Source organism: Dermacentor andersoni, chromosome 1 (assembly GCF_023375885.2).
Source record: "Dermacentor andersoni chromosome 1, qqDerAnde1_hic_scaffold, whole genome shotgun sequence".
In the NCBI taxonomy this organism is placed as follows: domain Eukaryota; kingdom Metazoa; phylum Arthropoda; class Arachnida; order Ixodida; family Ixodidae; genus Dermacentor; species Dermacentor andersoni.
In genome coordinates, this window is record NC_092814.1 from 383,561,744 (window position 1) to 383,589,565 (window position 27,822).

The 27,822-nt window shown below is 47.9% G+C and overlaps 1 protein-coding gene across 6 annotated transcripts in view; it reads left to right on the top strand.

Moving 5' to 3' along the window:
• The window catches only part of LOC126518704 (putative phospholipase B-like 2), a 185,302-nt gene that overhangs the window by 119,925 nt on the left and 37,555 nt on the right, over positions 1 to 27,822 (top strand). For 5 of the 6 annotated variants that reach the window (XM_055064945.2, XM_050168467.3, XM_050168468.3 and 2 more), the window contains 3 exons: positions 21,014 to 21,106; positions 21,800 to 21,871; positions 24,140 to 24,292. In XM_055064945.2, the coding sequence (XP_054920920.1) occupies positions 21,014 to 21,106; positions 21,800 to 21,871; positions 24,140 to 24,292 (318 nt within the window). The remainder of the gene's footprint in view (positions 1 to 21,013; positions 21,107 to 21,799; positions 21,872 to 24,139; positions 24,293 to 27,822) is intronic. The other variant, XM_055064943.2, reaches the window with a different exon arrangement.

The window sequence follows — 27,822 nt, forward strand, 5'->3', positions numbered from 1 at the left end:
AGCAAGGAGTACACGACACTTACTTAAATATCTTGTAAAGTATCTACAGAGAGTGCACAGCTACCTTAATTCCCCACAAGAAAAGTAGGATTATACCTACAAAAAAGGGGTCAGACAGGGAGACAATCTCTCCAATGCTATTCACTGCGTGGTTATAAGAAGTATTCTAGCTTTTAAACTGGGAAGGCTTAGGAGTAAGGATCAATGGCAAATATCTCAGCAACCTTCGATTTCCAGATTACGTTGTGCTGTTCAGTAACACTGGTGACGAGTCACAACAAATGATTCAGGACATTAACAGAGAGATTATAAAAGTATGGTTGATAATTAATATGCAGAAGACAAAGATAATGATCAATAACCAGGCTAGGTAACAAGAGTTCAGGATCCCCAGTAAGCCCCTAGAGTCTGTGAAGGGGTACGTTTACCGAAATCAATTACTCACAGGGGACCATTATCATGAGAACAAATTTTGCACAAGAGTTAAAATGGCTTGTAGAGTATACGGCAGCCATTGCCAGATCCTGACTAAAAGCTTACCATTATGATAAAAAAGAAAGTATACAATCAGTGCATTTTACCTGTGCTAACATATGGGGCAGAAATTTGGAGACTGACAAAGGACCTTGACAACAAGTTAAGGACCACGCAAAAAGCGATGGCATGAAGAATGTTAGGAACCCGCGGTGGTTGCTCAGTGGCTATAGTGTTGGGCTGCTGAGCACGAGGTCGTGGGATCGAATCCCGGCCACGGCGGCCGCATCTCGGTGAGGGCGAAATGCGAAAACACCCGTGTACTCAGATTTAGATGCACGTTAAAGAAACCCAGGTGGTCGAAATTTCCGTAGTCCTCCACTACGACGTGCCTCATAAAGTCTTTCTGGCACGTAAAACCCCATAATTTTAAAAAGAATGTTAGGCATAACGTTAAGAGACAGGAAGAGAGCGGTGTGAATCAGAGAGCAAACAGGGACAGCCGATATTCTAATTGACATTAAGACAAATAAATGGAGCTGGGTAGGCAATTTAATGCGTAGGTTAGATAACCAGTCGACCATTGGGGTTACAGAATGGGTGCCAAGAGAAGGGAAGCGGAGTCGAGGAAGGCAGAAGACTAGGTGGGGTGTTGAATTTAAGAAATTTGCACGCGCTATCTGGAATGGGCTGGCGCAGGACAGGGGTAATTGGTGACCAGGGATCTTAATGTCCACTGCTGGCCTTCGTCCTGCAGTGAACATAAGATAGGATGATGATGATGACGACAATATGAACACAGGAGTGAAAAGTGGAAGAATATTTCGAATGTTAAACCAATATTATTTCAAATAAAGCCGTTTTCTTTATAAATATGATGGCCCAACACAGAAATGCCAACACCGCCCGAGAGCGACGCAAATGTTATCAGCACGCGTTCTGAAAAAAAAAAAAGTATATATTTTCATCGCACCGAATGACGGGGAAAATGCTGCGATGCACATGCCTCTCGGCCGCCATCAGATATGGCCACTCATTAGCATAATTCGTGCGGCTCGTTGTGCCACAAATTATGGCTGAAAATCTCTGCAAGCGAGGCCCAGCGAAACGTCAGATTGACGTTTACTAAACGACTCTTCCTGTGACGCTCCTCACATGATGTACCTGTAGCCAATCAATAAGCTGACATAGCGCCTATCTTGGATGGCCACCACATATTCGCGAAAATGTAGATTCAGTGCCGCGGGCTTGTGCACGCTACCGGTCAAATTCATTTTTAAGCGCTACATCGCGGTATAGCTGCCAACGACCAAAGAACAATTTTATTCGAAATAGTTTGCAGCTCCTCAGCCCGTTTCTTCATCTTGATGAAAACTTAAAAGTGCGTTCCGCAAAATTTCCGCTTCGCGGCACAAATTTATGCCATGGTGACCGCCCGACAGCCAATCAGAAAGCCAACATCGCTGATAATGACAGCCGTGCTGCCGCCTGGCGTGTCAAGAATAGAGCCCATGATAGAGCCCAAGGATGGCCAAAAATTTGCCCCTGGTATAGTCCAGCGCGTTAAACGTGACTCGCAGCTGCGTGGGAATCCCGTGTTGCCTCACGTGGCAATAAGTGCGAGCAAGCGCTCTCTCGTTTGCCGAAGCCGCAAGCTAAGCTCAATCTCTCCAGTCGGCTCTTCAGTCACTTCAGCTCGTCTGGCCAGCAGCATGCCGGCCAGACGAGCTAGAGCTTAATGCACTCAGGTCTAGCGGATCGGACGTGGGAAAGAACATGGTCTATTTCCACGCCGGCCGCGTCCAAGCGTCTACTTTTCACCAGTGTAGCGTAAATGCGCCGCGAATGGCCGGTTTCCGCGTTGCGCCGAGCTGCCTTTTCCGGCAACGTGCTGCGTCCAAGGACACGCACGTGAGAGCTTGAGAATTGCCGCGTCACCACAAGGATTGCGCTACGGTATTGTCATTCCGTATTACCGTAGCGCGGTGACCGAGAACGTCTTCGCTGGGTCTGTACGGTTAGGTGATGCTTGCTATCTTGCCTAGTATACAGGCCTTGCAGAAAAACAGAGCTGCATGCGCAGTGCGAAATAAAGCTTGTGGTGAATAGTAGCGTGTTCCGGGTTGCGCTTACAGGTAGTAAATGTTCCCGGAATGCTAGATTACCGGGGGCATAATCATGGTGGCGCCACCTTGTGGCGCGAAGTTTATCAGAGCCTGTTCTGTCTATTTCTCTGTCTTCTGTTGCCGTGATTATTGCGCTTCTTTTACCGTGGAAATCAACCAACTCGCCCTGTTTTGCAATTCTTTACCACGTTGGACACACGAGCTATTACTGCTATATGCGATCAGTTGCTACGTATCTGCTGTTGTAACGCTTCGGCAGTGGTGCGCGGGAGAACTTGCAAACCCTTTTGGTTTATATCGCATCGACAGAAACACCGATATTACACAAATTATTTCAAATCTTGTTGGAGAAAGCATCACATGGCGTCATTACCACCGCTGTGTGTTGTTCTGTGTACGTCCGCATCGTTAGACTTCATGAGTTTCACCAGTTCACTTAGTAATGTGTTAGAGGGTTATGTGTACTTCTCGACCATTTCGGGGGCCATCTATCTATCTATCTATCTATCTATCTATCTATCTATCTATCTATCTATCTATCTATCTATCTATCTATCTATCTATCTATCTATCTATCTATCTATCTATCTATCTATCTATCTATCTATCTATCTATCTATCTATCTATCTATCTATCTATCTATCTATCTATCTATCTATCTATCTATCTATCTATCTATCTATCTATCTATCTATCTATCTATCTATCTATCTATCTATCTATCTATCTATCTATCTATCTATCTATCTATCTATCTATCTATCTATCTATCTATCTATCTATCTATCTATCTATCTATCTATCTATCTATCTATCTATCTATCTATCTATCTATCTATCTATCTATCTATCTATCTATCTATCTATCTATCTATCTATCTATCTATCTATCTATCTATCTATCTATCTATCTATCTATCTATCTATCTATCTATCTATCTATCTATCTATCTATCTATCTATCTATCTATCTATCTATCTATCTATCTATCTATCTATCTATCTATCTATCTATCTATCTATCTATCTATCTATCTATCTATCTATCTATGTAGCCTTTTTCACGCCTACCTGGTTCACTGGGCAGTTTATTGTTGGATGGGTAGCTCATTGGGCTGCTGTGCGGAGTTAACAGTGTTGAAACCAATGATCGGACCAACTTGGGTCACTGAATATGTGGCGCAGTGTATATACGTGCCGCTCTTCAACGAAACGTACGCCGACATGGGTCATTGTACACACAGGACTGGGTAGCTACCGCTGTTCGAAAAACAAAAGCCGAGTACACCTAAGCACTTATGAATTCGTTCTGAACGCGAAAGCAATTTCCAACTGAACGCGGCTGAGCGGTCCTTCGAGTTATGAACTGCTTGCGGGCGAGCGAGCGCGTTAAGACGCAAGGTCAACGCCTTATAGCACGAGGCCGGTGCATTTCGATCCCTGACGTTATCCTACCTTGCCAGACAGCCATATATGGATGTCGGGCAAGGTAGGACAGAATCTATTGGGGACGCTCCCAAGTAAGCCACAGTGATTTTCACGTCGCCGCTTGGAAATGGAAATTTTGATCCAAGTAGCATGGTGTAATATAACAGAGTGCAGAGGCCTCCTATCTAGGAGGCGCTGTTTAAGCCCAGTGGCTAAGATACGCGGCTTCTGAGTGCGTGTGGTTGTAGGTTCGAAACTCACTACCGAGAAGGCTTTTCCTTTTGAATTTATTCTCCTTTATCACACATTAATTGCCGAGGAGGGGGAGGAACAAACATTTTATTTAAAGAGCCGACTGAGGTTCTTACGTGTGGAGCCCCTATTCTAGGGCCCCACTGGCTCTAGTGGGTCGTTCGGCCTGGTCCAAGGTTGCCTGCTGGCTTCCCAGGTACTGCCAGTCGAGTCGCGCCTACGACGAACATTCAGATTAGTTGCGTGAGCCGAGGGGCAAGTTACCCTCTGCCGGTCTTTGTTTGCAATGCCAAGTGATATGTTTGAGGGTTGGTGTGTTGCCGCTAAGGACCGCAGTTATCGTATTGGGGCGGGCGTATTTTGCTGAGTGTGTGTATGTTGGGATATGTGTTTGTCTGTAGCCATCTCCAGTCACTGGACTGCCAGCCTGTGAGTTTAGGGTGCGGCGGCGCCATTGTCTGTCGGGCACGTCTTTGGCTGTCGAGGTCGAGGATATCTAGCGGCAGCGCAGGCGTCAGCTATTCCTCCCGGGTCGCTGTGTCCGCGGCACGGGAAATTAGTCCTTGAGCTAGGCGGTCCGCCCGTTCGTTTCTCTGATGCGATATCCGTTTCTGTGACACGATGCGATGACGTGGTCTTCCCGAAGGTTGGTTTCTGGTATGCCTAGAATGCTCAGAGGGAGGACGCCCCTGAGTAACAGTCGGCAATCTTCTTGCGAATGCGTGAGAACATGTGCATATTCCCTCTTTCCCTCTGCCGCTCGTATGGGTAGTGCTTTAGCTGTCGCCCCTGCCACGGCCGTGCTCTTAGTACGGATCGTAGTCGACGTGATCGCTTGGTTCCTTCAACTTATGACCGCCGCAAATGATCTCTGCCTTGAGGGGTAGGGACTTGCGTCTCTTTAGTATGTATTTGGGTGGCTGCGTAACCTTGTGAGAGCCGCCGCTTGTCGCTCGTCTGCGGCCGGCGTTGTAACCATGGGGTGCATGTTCTTGGGCATTGGGTCCACGTGTATGTGTTCCCTTTCTTGTCTGCGTACTTGGTGCATCTCCTCCCCGTAGAACTGGCCTGCCAAGTGGTAGTGAAGCATTTGTAGTAAAGCTTCCTTAGGTTGTAACTTGAGTCTCTCTGCGCTATCAAGACTGCCGCGGCTTGTTTATCATATATGTTGAAAATACCCAGACTCTCCAGGCGCTCTGTGCCAGTGCAGTCGGGGAGGCCCAATGCAGCCTTGTAGGCCGTGCGTATGAGTGAGAAGTTAGAGTGCTGACGAGAGCTTGCGCGGAGAAGGAACGCGTGGATAACACAGACTTGTGGGAGCGAGGGTGACGTGGAGCCGTGGTGATACACTCTCCCCTCGCGCAACACCTGACGCACCATCGCGGCAGCAGGCCTTCCCCTTCACGCGCTCTGATCTCTTGAGGCGCGCACGTGACGTGGTGTTGCAGCTAATAGGAATTTAGGTGCCGTTTTGCTTCTACAGACGCCGGCTTTTTTGCTCAATAGGTGATTCGATACTTTCTTATCAAAACTCGTTGACACCAACTTGGAGCACTGGGTATGTGCCACTCGTTCTCTGCTGGTCTCCAAGGAACGCCCTTGACGTCAACTTGGGTAACTAGAGGCACCATAACGTAAAACTATTCCAAAATTTTCTATTTCAGTTCTGCAATCCGCCCACCATGATTGGTCAAATACTTTTTGGACCACCCCCACTTCACCTGTCTGTCACGCGATGTCACAAAAACCGCTATAGCTCCCCATCTGATACGATGTGTACAAACTGATTATGCATAATTTGACCGAACAAAACAAAAAGAGTTATATCTGATTCGACGCCTTTTTGCCATTAGCCCTCGGCTATTGGTCAAATGTTTTCGGGCTGATCCCACTTCACCTGCCTCTCACGCGACGTCACAAAACCGCAATAACTTACCGCGTCAAAGTGACGCGTCCGCGTTAAAGATGCATTAATATGCCGAACAAAATTGAATTTTTTTCTGAATAGCCGCAGGCTGCCTCATTCCGAAAGAAATAAAAGATGGCTGCCGCTGATCACTCCTGCACTGGCTACTCGCCTCTGCCGGAGAGCATGGGTTTATTGCGTGTTATACAACGTTTTACGTGGCCGTGTAAAGTTTTCGAGCACTTTCGGCCCATTTATGACCCTGTTCTGCCAATTCTTGTTTGCTGAGGATCCGTTTTAGCGTCATTCTTAAGCTTCCATTGCATGCCACCACGATTGTCCACGAACCACCGCAAGCTTAGTAAGAGAAAGCGAACCAATCGCAGACACCGGCACGACCCTCTTCCTCCGTTATCGATATTCAGTGCATTGGCTCGGCCTGATCGAATCCCTCTCTACTTGAGCACGCACCTCGCCTCTTGTGAGTCAATTAGATAAGACAAGCCGCTCAGTGCAGGCAATGTTATTCCTTTTTCAAGCAAGCAAAAGTGACCTCCTATGAACGCGGGGAGCATTTGATTGGTTTGTACAGACAACACAGCGGGTGACCGCCCGATGCTTGCGTCGGCGATTACGCAAATTTGGCGTCAGGATATTGGAATAAAAACATATTGGAATAGTTTTACGTTATACGGCGCTAGCTATGCGCTACTGGGAAAGTGCCGCCCTGCAATGACGAACAAGATCCTCTAAATTTCTCCGATGCTCAGCGGAATCGAAACCATTTCACAAGGTTTCTTGAAGGACAGCAATCCGACCCATTTGAAGGCTGCGTCACAAAATACGCCGGGTGTGTGCCACTTTTCGCGCCAACGGTTTAGCGAGCTACGCCATCGTGGCAATGACGCAGCTCTTCAATGAACGTTTCGTTAGCTTGGACCATTATGTGCCACTGAGTATGCGACAAGCAAGGGAACATTTCTGAGCGCTCGCACGAACCGGGGCACTACGCTTCGCATCTCTGAGGTCTCGCGCGGACTTTTTGGCAGCTTCCCGAGATGGCGCAGCATGTCCAGAAAGAAGCGCGAGAGGAGCCAATTTGTCACATGACCCGTTTCTCAACGTTCGCACTAGAGTCTACTGGAATGCAGTCGAGAGGAAGGAGCGGCTGCGGTGACCCATGCTTTGTAGTGAGGCGCACAATGACGAAAAATACTGCGACCGCGCTACGATCGAAGTGGATATGGCCGTATCAAGGTCGACCAGTTGCAAACTGCTGGCGGTACTCCTCGGAAAGGTCATTCTTACTACTTCGCGCGCTGGTATATGCATTCAGACCGCTCTAACGGTGTTTATAATTGCATATGACATGTATTTATACCTTAGCAATAGATGTCTTTCTTTATATTCTTTATTTCATTTGATTTTTTTAACGACCCTCGTTGTTTCCACGTGCATTGGGGCCGCAGTGTCGGCTTTTATTCTACAATGTTATTCATAGTTCCCTTTGGAGAACAAATACTCTTCTTGTTCTTCAAGCAGTATGTATCCCTCGTGTGCATTTTTGAACATACGGTTTTCCATCAGGCGGTTTTTCGAAACGCAAACGGAAAAACGCATGTTAATTCCCTGCTTGCGGCTTCAAACAAATAAAACATGTCTGCCCTGTCCGGCGCTTTGTACTCATATTTACAGGACGTGTTCTTATAGAAAAAAAAAAAACCAGTGCAGTGCAACGTTCCATTCATGTCTCCGTCTTCCTCGCGTAACAGAATGCGGAGTAATTGATAGTTTTTTTTATTGCAGTCGGACCTCGCATGCCGAAAACAGTTTTAGGTAGCCATTATACATGCTAATCTTTGGCCCGTAAGCCGTGCGGAAATTTTTTGTCGAGTCAATGCTAACAAAAAAAAAAATGACGTGGTAGCCTGATTAGTGGCAACATAGTAGGCATGGCACTACGCTGCTAAAAGTGAGCTCACGGCTTCAAACCATGTCGCGGAATTCGATGGGGACGAAATAGAAAAACACCCGTGCACTTCTGTTTAGGTGCACGTTAAAGATCCCCAGGTGATGAGAACTGAGCACCGGGGTGCCTCATAATCATGCTGCCAGACGTAAAACGCCAGACTTTGCACAATTAAATAAGACACAAAAAAGAGTAGGTAGCTGCGTCCTCCGGCTTTTTTCTAGGGTTGTAAACGAAAGAAATTATTCCCGAGTCTGATTTCTGAGAAAAACATGTAGCGCTTATTTTATTTTTTGTACCTGCCGTCCCCAACTACACGTCCGCTCAACTAAGCAGCTTCTGTATTATAAACAGCTGTTTTCAGTTATCCGGTGCACTATCATAAGCGCAATAATGAAGCAATTAAAAGAACGGCATGCCTCACTTACAAGTAAAGATATTTGTAGAGCAGCTGTGTTCGTTGGAAAAAGTAAGCGTGGTACTACATTGGGCACCCAGTTTTAATGGGTTGCAGACATGCTGAGACTGTAAACATTTTTTTCCCTTGCCTGAATCAAACTAGCAGATCTACAGGCTGCCCCAAAACTGGGTGTTTATATTGAATGAGAGCTGCGAACTTGTTCAGCAAAACCGATTAGCACCCGTGCGTTGTCTCAGGAACTGGTGCGCCTCTGCGCAACAGCCACGAGTCTCCAGCCGCACAATCATTCGGAATAAGGGTCCTCATTTACATAGGCTCCTCACCTTCGAGATTTCAAAAGCGCTGTTATGCGTTGCATTCGAACGGAAACATGTGTTCGATAATTTTAATAGTGAATTCTGAAGTCGAATAGGACCTGAGTAGGAAGTACCATTCCATTAGGCAATATGTTTCTACTTCATTTCGCCTGCTGGCACGTTGAAGGAGATCGCCAGACAAGGCACAGAGATTACATTGGTAAACACTTCCCGGTCTCCCTGATGCAGTCTGAGTGCATATGCAATAGATTTTCCTTAACACTGTTGTCTATATTAACGTCCAATAATTGCCTTGGTTCCTTTCATCGGAGAGTCGATTGGTTCACCTGGGGCTAGTGCAGCTTTTAAAAGAAACGCGCTTAAACCGGTCGAGAGATTTCACTTTTTCAATTATTGCATTTGGACTATTTGATAATTTCCTCTTACATATACGTCGTCAATATATATGCCTATTTACTCTCAGATTTACCTAGATGTGCATTGGTCATCTGCATCTCTTAGTGCCACGCAGTTAATAAACCTGTTTGATTTCGTTATAATATTGTGACGCTCTTAGGTGCATAGTGGGTTCACGAATGTGACGCGCTTAGGTGCATAGTGGGTTCACGCCTCAACAAACACTATGCGGGGGCACCGAAGGGTGGTGAACGAGGACGACGAGGTGTGGCTGGCTCGCTGAATCTCGACAGGCGCTCAGTTGACCAAGGCCATCGCTTCTAACTCTACCCGGCTTCAAAGTAACGCCTTTTGTGGGCGTAACAGAGTGGTGGAGGTGCGGGGTACGACAGAACGTACCACGGAGTCGCAACATCTAGAACTTCGCCGGAGCCGTCGTCTTGCCGGTCTCTTGCCAACGACCTTCCCTATGGCTCAGGACGGAGGTGGACAAATGCCAGCTATAGTTTCACCTTCTCAAAGGTCAGCGCCAGTCGGACCTTTGCGGCACTACATGGAACCACGCTCGTTCGCGGGAAAAGTGGGCGAAGACGTCGACGAGTGGCTGATGCACTACGCAAGGGTGAGCCGCTACAACCGTTGGGATTCTATCACTCAGCTTGAATATGTTGCACTCTTTCTGAGTGAGACAGCGCTGATGTGGTATGAAAACCACGAAGACTCCCTAACAACGTGGGAGCACTTTGTCGAGGAAATTAAGAAGTGTTTTGGCGACACCCACGCCAAACAGAAACGCGCCGAGAGAACACTTGCTCAAAGAGCTCAAGCTCCTGGAGAAACATGCACTAGATACATAGAGGAAATCCTCAAGCTGTGCAAAATCGTAAATCCGCAGATGTCCGAGGAAGACCGAGTCGGACATCTCCTCAAAGGAATTGCAGAAGATGTGTACAATTTCCTCATAAGTCGGGAACACGTTGATTCCGTCTCAGATGTCGTGCGTCATTGCCGTACGTTTGAGACGTTGAAAACACGTCGCATTGTGCCAAAGTTTGGACGCCTGGCGAATGTGACAACCATTGCCAGCGTCGATGAGAGCGCGTCTGCCGATCTTTCGTCTACTATACGGCAGATCGTGCGTGAAGAACTGCTGCGGCACCAGGAACTTGCGCGCGACGTCATACGACAACCTGACGCTTATTACCCGCAACACATGGCGCCTGCCGCACCCTGCGCTTCCTGGCAACCGGCGGTATGTGTCACAGACGTCAACCACAGAGGTGCTCCATGGCCACGTGAGGACACATTTACGCCCGAACACCGACCAGCAGAACACCCTCGCCCCAGCAGGTTTGCACGCAGACCGACCGTTCCTCCTGTGCAGCAGGCTCAGCCGCTCCGCTCTGCTACACGACCCCCCACGGCTGAGCGCTTCGAAGGGCAGTTCATCGATCGTCGTTTACCTGTGTGCTATAGCTGTGGCGACTTGGGTCACATTGCCAGGTACTGCAATCGCCGCCAACCACCGAGGTTCGACCGATCGACGATGTCTAGGCGGTGCCGCGCTCCTCTGGGCGAAACATATTCGCCCTCGCACACATATTTAAGAAGCTTGCCTCACCAGCACCCGGAGCCGCTACGGAACCGTTCTCCAGCATCCGATCGCAGCTTGACACCACCACCCGCTCCTCGTGTAAGCCGGTCGCCCTCTCCGCGGCGTCGATACCCGTCGCCACCTCCGGAAAACTAGCCAGCGCGGCCGTTGGAGGTGAGGTCGCTGGACAATCTTCGATATCGACAGAGATACCTCCAACCATTTGTATGTTTAAGAATAAGGTGTTTGTACTAATTGACGGGGTTTCATCCATGGCCTTAGTGGACACGGGAGCAACCGTTTCAGTGATGAGTCTTGCGTTTAAAAGCCTCCTAGGACGAAAGGTGATGTTTCGCTGGGACCGTGCCGATACGTTTCGCGGAGTGAGTGGGGAGTTGTTGTATCCTGTGGGCGTGTGTAATGTAGACGTTACCTTGGGTGGTCAAATATTTAACGCGGAGTTCGCTGTTCTACCTCATTCTACGCATGACGTAATCCTGGGTCTTGATTTTTTGAAACTGTGTGGTGCCACCGTCGACTGCAAAACGGGTGAAATCAGTGTAGGTACGAGCTTTGCTGCGGCGTTTATGGAAGCCCCACCGTATCGTGAAAGTGTGCTTTGTGTATCCCGGGATACAGTTGTGCCTCCGTTATCCGCAACGTGTGTTTCAGTCGCCTGTTTTCCCACCACCGACGGAACGTTTGACGCTACCGTGGAGCCCGTTCACCTGAGTTGCATCAAGAGGAATGTACTGATACCGTATTGCACGCTGTCAGTTGTTCAGGGACGCACCAACTTATGGGCCGTAAACTGTTCGAGTGAACCTGCAATACTACCACAGGGTCTGAAACTTGCCGCCTACCATGAAGATCACGTGCTATCGCTCGCCATTCTTACAGAGGCCCTTGATTCTGCGGATGAGCGCCATTTCGCTAATGTCTGCCCTGCGGCGCACTCCTCATTTCTGACTATGGTAAACAAGTCGCTCAGCACTAAGCAGCGTCACGAAGTGGCGAATATTCTGCTAAAACATGCCCGACTGTTTGACTTCTTCCAGCAAGAGGGACCACCATTGTTTCCTCCTTCTCGTATACACCATCGCATCGATACGGGATCTGCCCAACCGCTGCGACAGAAACCATACAGAGTCTCACCGTCGGAACGCAAGGCGATCAATGACCAAGTCCACGAAATGCTAAATAAGAATGTGATCCAAGAATCCTGTAGTCCGTGGGCAGCGCCAGTGATCTTGGTTAGAAAGAAAGACGGTACATGGCGATTTTGTGTTGACTACCGCCGCCTCAACACCATCACTAAAAAGGACGTATATCCTCTTCCGCGTATTGATGATGCTATCGACTGCCTCTCATCAGCGTCTTACTTTTCGTCTGTTGACTTGAGGTCGGGGTACTGGCAGATTCCTATGCACGAAGCAGACAAGGAGAAAACGGCATTTGTAACACCAGATGGACTTTTTGAATTTAATGTGATGCCGTTCGGGCTCTGTAATGCGCCTGCAACTTTCGAGCGCTTCATGGACAACATCCTGCGTGGTTTGAAGTGGGAAGTATGCATGTGCTATCTAGATGATGTAGTGATTTTCGGGCGCACGTTCAGTGAGCACAACGCACGTCTCGATCTTGTGCTAGACTGCTTGGACAAAGCGGGTTTGGTGCTCAACTCGAAGAAGTGTCATTTTGGAGAGCGCCAAACACTCGTTCTGGGACACCTAGTGGATAAGGACGGTATACGGCCTGATCCAGCGAAGACTGCTACGGTGGAAGCCTTCAAGCAACCTCGCCATGTAAAAGAGCTACGCAGTTTCCTAGGGCTTTGCTCGTACTTCCGCCGGTTTATTCGTGGATTTGCCAACATCGCGTATCCGCTGACATGCCTCCTCCAGAAGGGCGTTCCCTTTGAATGGACTCCTGAATGTGAAGCTAGTTTTCGTGAGCTGAAGTCTCGTCTGACGTCTCATCCCATTCTCCGACACTTCGACCATGCGGCTCCCACAGAAGTTCATACGGACGCTAGCGGTATTGGCATCGGCGCCGTCCTTATTCAACGCGTCGACACCAAAGAACACGTCGTCGCCTATGCGAGTCGTTCTTTAAGTAAGTCCGAGCGTAACTACACCGTTACAGAGCAAGAATGTCTTGCAGTTATTTTCGCAGTACAGCGCTTCCGGTCGTACCTGTACGGGCGCCCCTTCACTGTGGTGACAGACCATCATTCTCTCTGCTGGCTGGTTAATCTCCGTGATCCGTCGGGCCGGCTTGCGCGTTGGACACTCCGTTTACAGGAATATAACTTTACCGTTTCTTATAAAAGCGGCCGCCGACACGCCGACGCTGACTGCCTCTCGCGCATGCCGCTTCCAACGACGGACTGCGACGCGGACAACTTCGACTGCTATATCGCATCACTGGAGCCGGGATTTCCTGATATAAATACCTTCAAGGTCGAGCAACAAAAAGACAGAACTTTAGAACCACTGCTCAATACTGCAAGGCGATCAGCACCATCCACTCGTTTCTGTGTTCGTGATGGGGTTCTTTACAAAAAGAACTATTCTACTACAGGCCCACGATATCTTCTGGTGGTCCCGGAGAGTCTCCGTGTCTCCGTCTTGCGCGCTATGCATGACGATCCAACATCTGGACATTTGGGTTCTGCGCGAACTCTCTACCGCCTCCAAGAAAGGTTCTACTGGCCTAAAATGCGCCAGACGACCGCCCAGTATGTGTCCAGCTGCAGCGAGTGTCAACGTTATAAGCGTCCGACGAGTGCTCCTCCTGGTCAACTCCATCCAGTGCCACCCCCCAGCTCTCCCTTTGAGCAAGTTGGCATCGACCTCCTCGGTCCTTTCCCGCGTTCATCCGATGGGAATCGCTGGATTATCGTGTGTGCCGATCACTTGACACGCTACTGTGAGACAGCTGCAATACCATCGGCTACTGCAACCGAAGTGTGTATTTTTCTGCTGCGTTTTGTCATTCTCCGACATGGACCTCCCAGAGTCATCATCAGCGATCGTGGGCGGCAGTTCACTGCAGACGTGGTCGAAGAGATGCTTCGTCTATGTGCTTCAAGGTTTCGACATTCCACCCCGTATCATCCCCAAACAAATGGCCTTACGGAACGCACGAACAGAACTCTTACTAACATGCTGTCCATGTATGTCGAGTCAGATCATAAGAACTGGGACAGCGTGCTACCTTTCATTACGTACGCATTTAACACCTCAAGGCATGAAGTTACGGGCTACAGTCCCTTCTTTCTTCTCTACGCTCGTCCGCCTCGTTATACACTAGACACTATCTTCCCGTTTTCCAGCCACGATAATCTTTGTATATCAGAGACAGTCTGTCTTGCTGAAGAAGCCCGACGACTTGCTTCGTTACGCACTCTTGTTTCACAAGACCGCTCGAAGGCACGCTGCGACCGCCGACGCCGACACGTGATATATGACCCTGGTGATTTAGTGTTGCTCTGGAAACCAACCAGGAAACGTGGACTATGTGAAAAACTGCTGGCCCACTATGTTGGACCCTATGTTATTACGGAGCGCATCAGCGAATTAACCTACCGCATAGCACGTCTCACATCAAATGGCCGACGGTCAGCAAAGACTGAACTTTCGCATGTCGCCCGTTTAAAACCCTTTATTTCTCGACAGCCTGTTTGACTTGCCCGGCGGGCTTCGTCTGCGCGGAGGGAAATGTGACGCTCTTAGGTGCATAGTGGGTTCACGAATGTGACGCGCTTAGGTGCATAGTGGGTTCACGCCTCAACAAACACTATGCGGGGGCACCGAAGGGTGGTGAACGAGGACGACGAGGTGTGGCTGGCTCGCTGAATCTCGACAGGCGCTCAGTTGACCAAGGCCATCGCTTCTAACTCTACCCGGCTTCAAAGTAACGCCTTTTGTGGGCGTAACAATATTGTTATCTTTGATCATTGTCCCTGATCAATATACCACTAACAGGAAGCGTGCCTAAAATGACACGATATCCATAACATTTTCTTACGTAACTTCATGCTGGTGATGGCCGAATTCTGTGGCAAAAATTACGCGTTACTTCTAGAAAACAATGTTAAAAACAGTTCTGGCTAACACTACAATTGGTACTGGCAGATAAGAGTCGCGGGTGCACAAAAGCAAGAAAACCATAAAAAGTTTACTACACAGACTTTGTGCACTATAAGAAAAGAAGGAGTGCCCATTGCTCCATTAAGGGAGAAATGGTGATGTCCCCTATGTTCGTCTTTAAATGGAGCAACTTTCCTCCTTCATTCATGGGAGGAATGGTTTCTCCCTTCCAAAACCAACATTGCCGACTCCAGGCAACCGAAACGAAGCGATGGATGCGACTAGGCCTACCAACTTTGCTAGTTCGCAGCTGGAAAACAACGTACGCGTCATAAGCATAGTGTACGTTACTCATACCTGCAAAAAAAATAAAAAAAAATCTCGCTAGGGTTTTTTTGTTTGTTTGTTTTGGCGCATACGAAGAACCAGGTGCAAGTACGACACAATATTGTAGCTATGCCTTCCGCTCGTTTGCCACTCATATCATCCGCCGTTCACGGCCGGCTGATCATGTCAATAACGTGGGCGGAGCGTCGCTATAGCCATTGTAGAAGCGCGAAAAGGAATGCCATCGGAAAAGACATCACTATAACATCGTGGTGTTCAACTTACGTAAACATAGGGTAATCCATACATCAATCCGTCGTCCACACACACACACACACAACCACACACACACACACACACACGCGCACGCACGCACGCACGCACGCACGCGCGCGCGCACACACACACACACACACACACACACACACACACACACGCACGCACGCACGCACATGATTATGTAGCATAAAGCCCCTCAATCTCCCAAAGTAGCGCCATTCGCTTCCCTCCTCCTCCGCTCGGCGCGGCCTCGACGGTGGCGCCGCCGGTGGTGGGCCTGCCGTAGCAGACGACGGCTAACACGCTACGGGAGGAAATCCACAGAAAAGTTCGTTCGAGCCCTGCGGAGCAGTTTTTTCAATCGAGATCTTTCTTCGTCAGTCGGTAACTGGCCTTTAGAATTTAGTGTTAGAATTGCGGAGGAAATACAGAAAATGACCATTATTCAAGGCGTATTTAAGGCGTAAAGCGCGCGACGTTGAGAGTTCGTGTTGCTGAAACGCGACGCAAGCACGCGGTGTACTCAAACACGCGCGTAATTACGAAAGTTTCAGGTGTTGACAGCGTGAAAGTATGTGTACGTAGTGTACGTACCTGCAGGACACTTTTGTTCGGTCGGCGCGTGAGAGATTCCGGCTGTGTGCGGTCAGCAATGCCTGGCAACAGGGCCGTTTTTTCATTGCGGGGTGCTTTGGTAATCGTGACGATATATATATATTTTTTACAAGTACTGCTCCAGGAGGGCACATGTAATGGCTAACGGAGGCCTCTGAAGAGCACGTAACATTACACTAATGCAGGCGTCGCAGGGAGTGTTCGCATACAAAATTGGCTGTCCGCGATCTTATACCCCCTTGGCATGCACAGGCTTCGGCGAGCCCCATCCAGCGCTGGTTCTAGCTTTGGTGTTCCCGTTGCCGCTTTGGTGCCCTGGAAGCGCCGTCAATAATACGAAATAATCACAAGTTGTTACGCTAGTAAATAAAATTTATTGAAGAAATACAATCGCGCCGAGGCACCAACTTCTAAAGCAGCGCTAGCGCGCGAGTATTATGAAACGCCGACGAGGAATTTACCGGCCCACGTACAACTCTACGATCAAAGTGCACGTTAAACATCCCCAGGCGAGCTAGATAAAGTTATCCGGAGCCATCCACTACGACCTCCATCCTAGCTTTAGTCGCTTCGGAACGCTAAAAACATTAATCACCACAAACCAAATCAATACATGCGGGCGTACATTCGAAGCCAAAAGACTGCATCGAAAGTCATAGTGAGCTTGCAATAGCGTCGAGAATGTGCTAACTTCTGGTGGAGCTCAAAACACACACTGAATAAAGTCGCTTTTATGTCACAGGCCAGCTGCAGATGCGTGCATTTCACCGCAAGACGATACTATATGAAACAAAGAGAGCACATTCGAAAAAAGAAAGTCAAACAACGCGCTAAAAACCACGCAGAGCATGAACACTCACTTTTTCGAAGCGGAAGGCGTGAACTAGGCTCAAAATAAGAGGTTGTGAATAGCCGTGGCCCTTACTTCACTAAGCCGTGCGTTCTTTGCCATTTCCTCGAAGTCAGCCCGCCCGATCCTGCGAATCCACACTTCTTCTTGCGTTGCGCCCGCCGGACGGCAAAGCAAAAAGCTTTTTGCCCTCGCTGTGTCTGTTGCGGCAACCGAAGGCGCAGCAGCATGGCATCGCAATTAAGTTCTCGGCCCTGCACATCCTATAAAGCTAACGCACTCTGTCAGTCCACCTGCCGTACTTTCGTCGCGCAGGCCCAACAATGGAGGTCGGCGCGCGCTGGAAAGAAAAAATATACAAAAGCGCGGCGCCTGCTCCGCGCTGGAAAGAAAAAAATATACAAAAGCGCGGCGCCCGCTTCCACGTGACACAGATTGGCCAATGGGGGAGCGGAGGAGGCTGGGGCGACAGGAAGCGTGGAGGAGGTCGCGCCAGGGTGAGCGGGGTGTCGGAAAGATCTAAGAATGGCGCTACTTTTGAAAAATTGAGGGGCTTTAATGTAGCACCGCGCTTAGGGCCACCTGACGGGGCATCAAGTCATTAAACCGTATAGTTACTGAGCGGCCCGATAGATGGCGGTAAAAGCCAACAAAAAAAAGCAGTTATGAAACCAGCGGCAAAAATTTTAAATGATAGACGAATACCAGACAGTTGGCGAGAAAGTAGAATGAATTTAATTTATAAAGGTAAGGGGGAGAAAGACAGAATTCACTCGTATAGACCGTTGACCATTACATCGGTAATATACAGGCTAGCAATGCAGGCAATCAAATTAAAGCTTCAAGCATGAGCAGAGAATAATGGCATTTTGGGAGAGCTTCAGAATGGCTTCAGAATAGGTAGGCGTTTCGATGATAACTTATTTTGTTCTTACTCAGTGTATTGAAATATCGAAAGCAGAAAGCAGACCGTTGTATCTGGCCTTTTTAGACATTGCAGGAGCCTATGACAACGCAGACCGCAATATTTTGTGGGATATTCTGGAAGAGGAAGGCTTAGGTGACGATTTGCCTACAGCTTTTGAGAGAGATTTACCTAGAAAATACCGTGTGCGTTGAATGGGAAGGGATGAGGAGCGAGGACAAAATTCAAATCAGCAAGGGACTGAGGCAAGGGTGTCCTTTATCCCCGCTGCTGTTTATGATGTACATGGTGAGGATGAAGAGGGCGCTAGAAGGAATATCGAGGTTAATCTCTCATACAAACAGGTGCGTACAGTAGTAGAGCAGCAGCTCCCAGGTTTATTTTATGCGGACGACATTGTGTTGCTAGCTAACAAGCAAAGTGATTTGCAACGTCTTGCTGATATCTGCAGACAGAAAGGGAACAATTTAGGTTTGAAATTTAGTGTTAGAAAATCAGGTGTCTTGGTATTCAATGAAAGCAGTGAACAGACAGTGGAGATACAGAACCAAGAAATATCTCGGGTAGCAGAATATAAATACCTTGGTATATGGATAAGCAAAGGCAATAGATATATGGAAACACAGGAAAAAACAATAACAGTGAAGGGGAAGAGAAATTCAGCCATAATGAAGCACAGAGCGCTATTGGGATGCAATAGGTACGAGGTCCTCTGAGGTATGTGGAAAGGTGTAATGGTTCCAGGACTTAATTTTGGAAATGCGGTTGTTTGGTTTAAATCAGGGGTACAATCAGGACTCGGCGGAAATCAAAAGTCAGTGTGTCGCCTCGCATTCGGCGCTCCCGGGAAGACTACAAATGAAGCTGTGCAGGCTGATATGGGCTGGACTAGTTTTGCAGTGAGGGAAGCTCGCAGTAAAATTAAGTATGAAGAACGGCTGAGGAATATGGAAGAAAGTGAATGGGCTGGGAGAGTGTTCCCAGGTATCTATACTGGAAAAACATTGATTCACAGTGGAGGAAAAGAACTAGGAAGCTTACCAGCAAGTATGCGGCTTGTAGGGTGGGCAACACAGCAACAAAGAAGGTCAAGCGAAAGTCAGAGAGGCTGAAATAATCTCATGGGTGGGGGCAATGGAAAAGAAACCTGCCATGAGTAACTACTTAAGAGGAAAAAACGAAATCAGGAAAGAAACAATTTATGATATCTCGAAGGGAAGCTCATTACTTTTCGAAGCGTGATCGGGATGCCTGGAACACGCACCTATAAAGCTAAATATAAAAAGGAAGAAGAAGCATGTACTTGCTGCGGTAAAGCTAGGGAAACGACGGAGCATGTTTTATTAGAACGTGAAGACGTCTACCCAGCGGTCGATTTAGGCACCACTGGCCTCCTTGAAGCCCTTGGGTTCAGCGGGAGCATTGGTAAAGTAAACATGTCCCCAGTAGGGATTAGTAAGATGCGATTGGGGGATTAGTGGAATAAAAGTAGGGAAACGACAAAAAACGGAGACGTACAAAAGCACCGTTCACAATAGGGGATCAGAAATTTTGGGCGTGGTAGCTCATAATGTTTTTTTTTTTGTTGTTTAAACTAGGTAGGACATTAGGCAGCATAATAGCAAGAGCTTGGAGGCGCAACCGACTGCCCCGTTCCAAAGGGGACGCTCATAACATCCATCCATCCATCCATCCATTAATCCATCCATCCATCCATCCATCCATCCATCCATCCAAAGAACTATTGAAGAATACGGAAGAAAGGAAATAGTCTGGGACAGTGTTGAGGTACCTTTAGAGAAAAAACATTGATTCACAGTGGAGGAAAATAGCTACTAAGTTTGCCAGCAAGTATGCGGCCTGTATGGTGAGCAACACAACAAAAAGGATGTCAAGCGGAAAGTCAGAGAGGCTGAAATAATCTCATGGCTGGTGGCAATGGAAAAGAAACCTGCCATGAGTAACTACTTAAGAGGAAAAAACGAAATCAGGAAAGAAATAACTCAAAAGGAAGTGGTGCCTTTTTGTTTTCCCATTTTTCGCCTTCTTTTTGGCATGTGTTGCATGCATATTGCAATAAACTACGTGTCACGATGTGATTCCATGCACCCTATGACAACCTGCCATTATCTTTCATTCATTTGTTTCAGCTTTTTCTGATTTTTCTGTTTCATGTAAAGTGCTCCTTAAAAAAATTGTACGCGTTCTTTCTATGCCCATCCCCTCTGCAATGCTGTAAAGCATTGAGGGTACAACAAATAAATACATAGTTTCAATTCAGCACGAAGTCCAAGCGACGTAGTGTCTGTGCCCATGGTGGTAACCAACGTATGTGTACAACGTATGCTCGCGGCGCCCTCGCACAATTTTTCCGCACGCGGCCCCTCAGCAGAAGAGTGCCGTTCGGCCCACTCGGCCATTGTCTAGTACACTCTAGTCGCACGCACCGCCGTGCAATGCATTTCGAAGATGGCATAGCGCCGAGTGTTCTTAGGGGAGCGCGAAAGAGGGGTCCCGCTGCAATGCACGCGTCATACAAAACTCGTTTAGACGGTGGCAATACCTTGAGTCGCTATGTTGATTCAATGCTAGCGTATTACCGTCGCCATATATCACCAGGGAAATTTTTGTGTGTTTTTCATTTCTGGAGTGGCCTATATAGGCTGCAGCAAGCGCAATGTGGGGATAAGCTGAGCGGGTTATAATTCGGTAGCTTTGAAAGGGCTGTCCGGCCGACGCCATTTTCTTGCCGAGTTTGACTTGTCTTGGTTTAGCCAATCAAGCTTCTCACACAGCTACGGTATATCCTCATTAGTGTCCAGTAGACCATACGGAAAGACTTTCCGGACGGTAAAGTGCACGCATGCACACGCCTCGGACGTTACGGTATTACCGTACTTGCCGTACACATCAGAGCTAAGGCTCTAAATTATGATAATGTATTCATGCGAAGCAAATCACGCATATTCTATGCTTTGCTCCAAGGCTGATGGCTTTTGAGATTTCAGTTGTGTTTTCTCTAATTTTTTTTGTGCGCAGCAACAGCAAACAATGGATGATCGTCGACTATAACAAATTCAAATCAGGACAGCAACTCCCAGATGGACTACTCTGGATTCTGGAATCCTTGCCGTGGGTGTTTCTTCTTCAGCTGCATTGTCATTAAGTTCTGAAAAAAAGCAATTATTTATACTTGAACAGTGATATGATTTAGACTATAACAGAGCGAACTACGTTGCTTAATCGTCAGTGGCAACTTCCCACATCGGTACCGAAATTCGCAGTGCCTCCGCGGCTTGTCGCCACCGCACACGATATTTGCTGAACCGAGGTGCCTAGCTTGGGCTTCCTAAATTAGACAGCACATAATTTCCAGCGTGTGCAATGCACTACAGAATTACGGCATGATATGAGTGCTGTTGGCTGCCTTATGGAGCGTGTCACAATATTCTTGTTTAGATATATGTTTCTAAAAAATTATTCAATGACTTGGTAAGACTTCCATTTGCATGAAAATTTCAAATGAGAATGTTGTAAGAGGTTCCGGGAAACGGGCTGTTTCAGCACATGTTAAAATACTAAACCTCAAGCAGTAAGCACGCGAAATATAAAGATCCCGTCCATATCCACTTGTGAACCGTAATTGCAGCGCTCAAAACTGCACTGAGTTTGCCTACGCATGTCAGGCGTGCGCTGGCCATGCAGTGTCTAGACATGTTATGACTAAACGCCTACGTTTGTCTAATTCGGTGTAGTCGTAGTGCCGTAGGTTATGTTTGAGACACGTCGCCCAAGTGCTCTACGTGCCCCCTCTTTCCTGCCCAGTGGCTTCATCCACACGGAGGACGTGACGGCTGTGCTCCGCAAGGAGTCCTACTGGCCAAGCTACAATATCCCGTAAGTGCCAACACCCCACGCTGTCGCAGCGGAGCACTGATCATAGCAGCAAAGTAAAATGCCAAGGACACATCTCTGTTTATTCTCGAAAAACAGAGCTTGTGTCCATGTGTGCATTTCTTTTGTGCCTTTCTCGATTGTGCGCGCAGATGTCTACAAGGAAATGTATTATCGAAGAAAATGGAACGGGGAATTAAGATTTGTGTTATAGCCAGCGCAATCTACACTTTATTTCTCCAGAAAACCCGTGAGTTAAGGAATTCTTGTTTTTTATGTTACAGAAGCTGTAAGCACTACATGTACTTTATTTCTCATGCAAGTTTTTCGGATAAGCATTTTAGTACAGTGGTAGCGGCGCTATTGTAGCTGGAATGTAATTAATTTGCATATCAGCGGTATTTCTAACGTCTTCCTCTGTATAGATATGACCTCCTTATCTCCGTGTAGGCACGCAAGTATGGTGTAATCAACAAAAAAAACTTGATCGCCAGGAGGAAATCGAAGTTTGACCCTGGTCGAGGTTAATCGAAACTCAGAAGATGGAGTAAGCGTCTTGCTTTGTCAACCGTGCTTCGAGAACCTTCAGTGCATGCCTCGTTTTGCAATTCACTGTTTGCCCATTCGCCATTAACGTGGTTTCCCCAAGTCAAGTCCTTGCACGCGATCCGCTTTCTCTTTGCATGTGCAAGTGTCTAGAATATACAGAGCCTTAAAGCAAAGCTTTCTTCGTGAATCCGCCCGGCGGCTGTCTTGTTGATCGTGGCTGCCACCTGCTGTTGCTGTTCTCGCCAAACAGCTAACTCGGATGTGGGGCGGCCGCGCCATGTAGGAGCGATGGCGGCTCGCACTACTTCACCCGCAGCAGTGGAAGGCAGAGGGGGGAATGCGGCCTGCGCATGCGGGTCGTTGGCCTCTGGTGGAGAGGACGAGCAGGACGTGACGCAGAAAGCAGCGACGAGATGGGAGAGAGGGTACTGGATCAGATGCCCTCATGGTCGTGCATGCGTTGCGTCGCCTGACAACGGCGTGGACGGTCGCATCTGCGCCTCCAAGGGCAGGTTGGGTACCCCAAACGAATGGCACCGAAAGTTTTGCTCCTACTTCAGCTCCCAAACACCAAAGTGAGCACCACGAAGACATGTAATTAACGCTTATATCACACATATGTGTGTTGTTTACAAGAAATTGCATTTCGTCTATGAAATGCTTGACTAATGCGTACCATTTCACTTTACACGCGCATTGAATAAACACAAACAAGTGCTTCAGCACTCGTTATGCATTTAGGGAATGTTTCGCTGTATGTGGATTCCAACAGGGCACGTTAGGTCTGCTGCATTTTTTAGAGAATACAGATTTTTCATAAATGAGCTATAAGAGCAGAGAACATGGCGTTATTGCAGAGGTGTTTGCAAAAAAATTAAATTTTCCCCTAATAGCGCGAGCTTCGCAAGAATAAGTAACGAAAGGTAACATTAACTTCTTTATTAGTGCCTTAGGGGCAGTTGTTTAAACGGTGAATTTGGAAGCAGAGACATCTGATAGCATTCTCCATTTTTATAGATGTTGAAAGGCGCAGCTACTTTGAGAGAGTTACCATAGAATTTCAACGGTAAAACCAGGCAGTATGGAAAGTGAGCGCCGCTGGAGCGCCGAAAAGGCGGCCCCTCTATCATATGTGACCGGAATGCCTCGTTACGACATATGGGAGGAAGTTTGACGCCGACATTGCGGTCAGTCGCAGCAGCAACTGATGCGCCATGCTTTGCCTGGTAAGCATGTGCGGCGGTGTAACGGTTCAGGATTGGCCGCGTTATGCTATCATTCAAACTTCACCCCACCCTGTTTGCCCTCCTGCGAGGCACGGGGCTCATTGCCACCTGGTAACAGACCCCTGATCACAATTGTCAGCAGTCTCAGTCGCGATATTGCCTCGATTGAGCTTTGGAATTTGATGACGAACCTCTCAAATTAAGTGAGATTTTCAAGATGTTTAAAACATGAGTGTGCATGAAAATGTCAGTCTAGAAATTTGCCGTTTCGACAAGAGCCCGCAAGGCGCTAATAAAAACGGTAATTATTGACATTGTGATAATTAGTCTTCGGAAGCTTAATTTAATAGCGGAAAAGTATGCTCGCGTCGCCAAGGAACGTGTGTGGAAAAACCCGACATTCGCTGCTCTTCTTAGGCTTTTATGAAAAATTTGTAGGTCTAAAACAAAACAGACTGTACAGGAAGCAACAATCTGTTCTGATTTCTTTCAACAGGTACTCTCCCTTCATGTTCCAGCTGAGTGGTGCACCGTTCAACGTACAGAAGTACGGCGACTGGTTCACTTACGACAAGCACCCGCGGGCGCAAATTTTCAAGCGGGACCACGTCAAAGTTGCCGACACACTTTCTATGGTCACGTTAATGAGGTAATACGCGTCAAAATCACTCAACGCCAGGTAGCAGCTATAGAATGGAGTAATCTTAGGGTCACGGGGGTAGGCATCTTTGTCGACCCAAATAAGCGGACAGTGGCTGTCCCGTGAGTGAAATTGTCTTCACAAATATTAACTAAACTCGGCGGTTTTATGAGCCAAAACTGCTGTCTGATTATGAAATACGCCTTAATGCGGTATTCCGAATTATATTGACCACCATGAGTTCTTTAATGTGCACCTAAGCCGAAGTCCACGAGCGTATTGAAATTTCGCCGCCATCGAAATGCAGCCGCCACGGGGCGATAGAGCAGGCGACCTCGTGTTTATCAGCGCAACGCCATATCCGAGCCAGTTGAGAACCCAAGAAAATGAGTACACTTAAATGCTTCAAATAACTCCAACGTTGTAAGGTGATGTGGATACTTGAATGACGGATCTCTATTTATCAATAGAAGTGTCACTCACGCGTTCCTTAAGCCTCTATTTGATTCGGCACGTAAGCTCTCAATTCAGTGGAATTTATTTAGCCTCATGAAGGCAAATGCATTGACGGGAAGTGCTTTAGGCAATCGATTCCTTTGCAGAATTAATGCAGGGATGACAACCAGGACCGGGATGCTTATACTTAATTGTGGGGTGGGGGGGTGGGGAGCGGTTGCGGACTTGAGTTATGGGTAGCCTGTGGCTTGGTGTTCTATTTCACGGAACTACATGTAATGAATCGCGGTAAAGCAAATATATTTTTGGCCGGAGTCCTAAGATTCCATTTGCTTTCATAGAAATGTCAAATAGGCTGTCAAAGACATACTAATTCTAATGGGGTGTATTGCACAGTTCAGATGGTAGCGCCTGTTCATAATCGAGAAGGCAGGTGACGCAGCGCAGGAACAGCTGGTTGCTCGATCGGCTCACACACGTGCTACGCACTGGCGATCCGGCTGGCCCACTGGTTGCACTGCAGTCATGGAACAGACGATCTGGCTGGCCTTGTCCTTATGCTCTTCTTCTTGATTACAATTACCCCTGGTGCAAAAGCGGAGCCATCCTGGCGACTTACGACGTGGAGACGAGCGGGTCATAAAATTGTTTCAGGCGGCGAACGTGAACAACATCCCGTCCACGGCGGCGCTTGTCGGATGTCAGTGTAAGCGGCTCTATGACATAGTTGACGGGAGACGTGCGTTCTGACGATGCGGTATGGTCCGTCATACTGCGAGAGAAGTTTTGTCGAAGGTCCAGGCGTGGTAGAAGGCACAGACAAGACAAGTATGCCGGGAGCGAAGTTCAGATTCGTAGCATCGCCATCACTATTAGCTTTCTGTCGGTATTGGTCGCCGGAGGTGAACTTTCGGGCTAATTGACGGCATTTCTCGGCGTATCGGTCGACGGCTGAAACGGGAGCACACTCTGACGTGTCTGGTGTATAAGGCAAGACCGTATCGATGGTATGGAAAGGATTGCGACCGTAGAGAAGAAAGTATGGAGCAAATCCTGTAGTATTTTGTGTAGCCGTATTATACGCGTACGTGACAGATGGGAGGATGATGTCCCAGTTTGTATGTTCCGATGAAACGTACATGTCGAGCATACCACCAAGGGTGCGTTTGAAACGCTCCGTAAGCCCGTTAGTTTGAGGGTGGTACGCCGTGGCGGTCCGGTGAACTATGCGGCATTGAGCAAGCAGAGCTTCAACCACCTGCGACAAAAACACATGGCCTCTATCACTCAGCAGCTCCCGAGGTGGGCTGTGACGAAGAATGAAACGATGAATCAAAATGGATGCAACGTCACTGGCGGTCGCTGCAGGTAGAGCAGCGGTTTCAGCATACCGTGTAAGGTGATCAACTGCAACAATAATCCATCGTTTGCCAGCGGGTGTTAGCGGTAGCGGCCCGTACAGGTCAATTCCCACACGGTCGAAGGCACGAGCAGGGCACGGAAGCGGCTGTAATAAACCGTGGGCCGGATGAGGCGGAGATTTGCGGCGTTCGCATTGCGGGCACGAGCGGGCAAACTTTTGGATAAAAGTAAACATTCCTCGCCAGTAGTAACGCTGCCGCAGGCGCGCATACACTGTAAACGAAAATAAACCCACCTGGGAGTTTTTAACAGGTGATGTGCCCTAAAACCTCCCCTGCTCAACTATTTACTCCGATGTATGGGAGCAAAACAGCGCCATTCCCTCGTTTCACTCCGCTGGCTAGCTGCGGGAGTATTAGGGCGACATGACGCGATTTTACTCCGCTTAAAAATCTTGTTCTCCCGTAAAACTCCGAGAGGGAGTTTTAAAAAACTCCCCTCCGCCGAAAGAGTTTGGTCACGTGGCGCTTCCCATGAGGCTGTGCGCCTCGCCAGCGACCGGGCGCATTCGGCGGAGTCGGCAGTGCTCATGGCTGACGGTTTGTTTACATTTGCGAAGTGTCGTTCCGTGACAGCGTTTCGTCAATTTGTTTCCCGTATTTCCTTCCAGAAAGTGTTATAGGCATGCCTGCAGCTCGCTCATTTTTAGCTTCAAGTACGTTAGCGTGGATCACTTTGCTGACAACGATGAATGCAAGAGCGACGTTTTAAAGTGCAGAAAAAGGCTTATGTATACCTCGAAGCTGCTCACTGGCTCATGATGTCGGCTCAGGTTCTGACTGTGTTTTCGTGCTGCGTGACCCTGGCTTGTGTTCTTCACTACGCGAAATACGACTTTTATGCCCTTTTGGGTACATGCTGACAACGTCCGGTGCAATGTTTGAAAGGACCGCGTAGCAATGGCAACAGCAGCCACTGTTCGAGCAACGACATCCGTGCTAGTCGCACATGAATGGCGTAGCCGAAGTTCGTTGCGGTGCTGTGTTGCCAGTGAAAAAGATCGGAGTGCAAGCAACTGTTTTTATGTATCTGCGAACGGATATTCTCACCCGAAGAAAAACGGTAGGACATAAGTATGCGTACTGTAAATAAAGCTTCTTATTGAGCGATGTGCATCGAATTGTTATCGCGCATGTAGGTTTTGGTCACGTCGTTGCTTCCGATATTGCATTAACATTACGCTCTATCCTAGACACTGATTTAGACGCATGCCTGCTGGCTCCGAGTTTAAGGATTCACTCGACAGATCAGCGATGTAGCTCCTTTTCACAACCGAGAGATATTGCTCGGACGCGGAGCAAGTAGTGCGGTGTATAAAATGTATGACTGCGCATTTTTCGGTGTTACGTCGGCTGCTGCGGGTCATGCTCACACGTAATAATTTGTTGCTACGCTACCACAATATCGCAAAAATTTAATTTTGCTATGAAGCTGACGCACTTACATTTTTCGTGCTTACTGTAACTAACGCACTACTTTTTGGCCGCGAACGCATGCAGTGTGCGAAGTCGCTCCAGCACTCATGGAATGGCATGCTAATTGTGAAAATTTACGCCATTAACTTTTTTCTCTCACTATTCTGAATTAACAGTTTTATGTTGATTAAGGTATTCTGTTAATATCAGAGAGGCACATCTCGTATGAACGAGCATGTGAGTCGT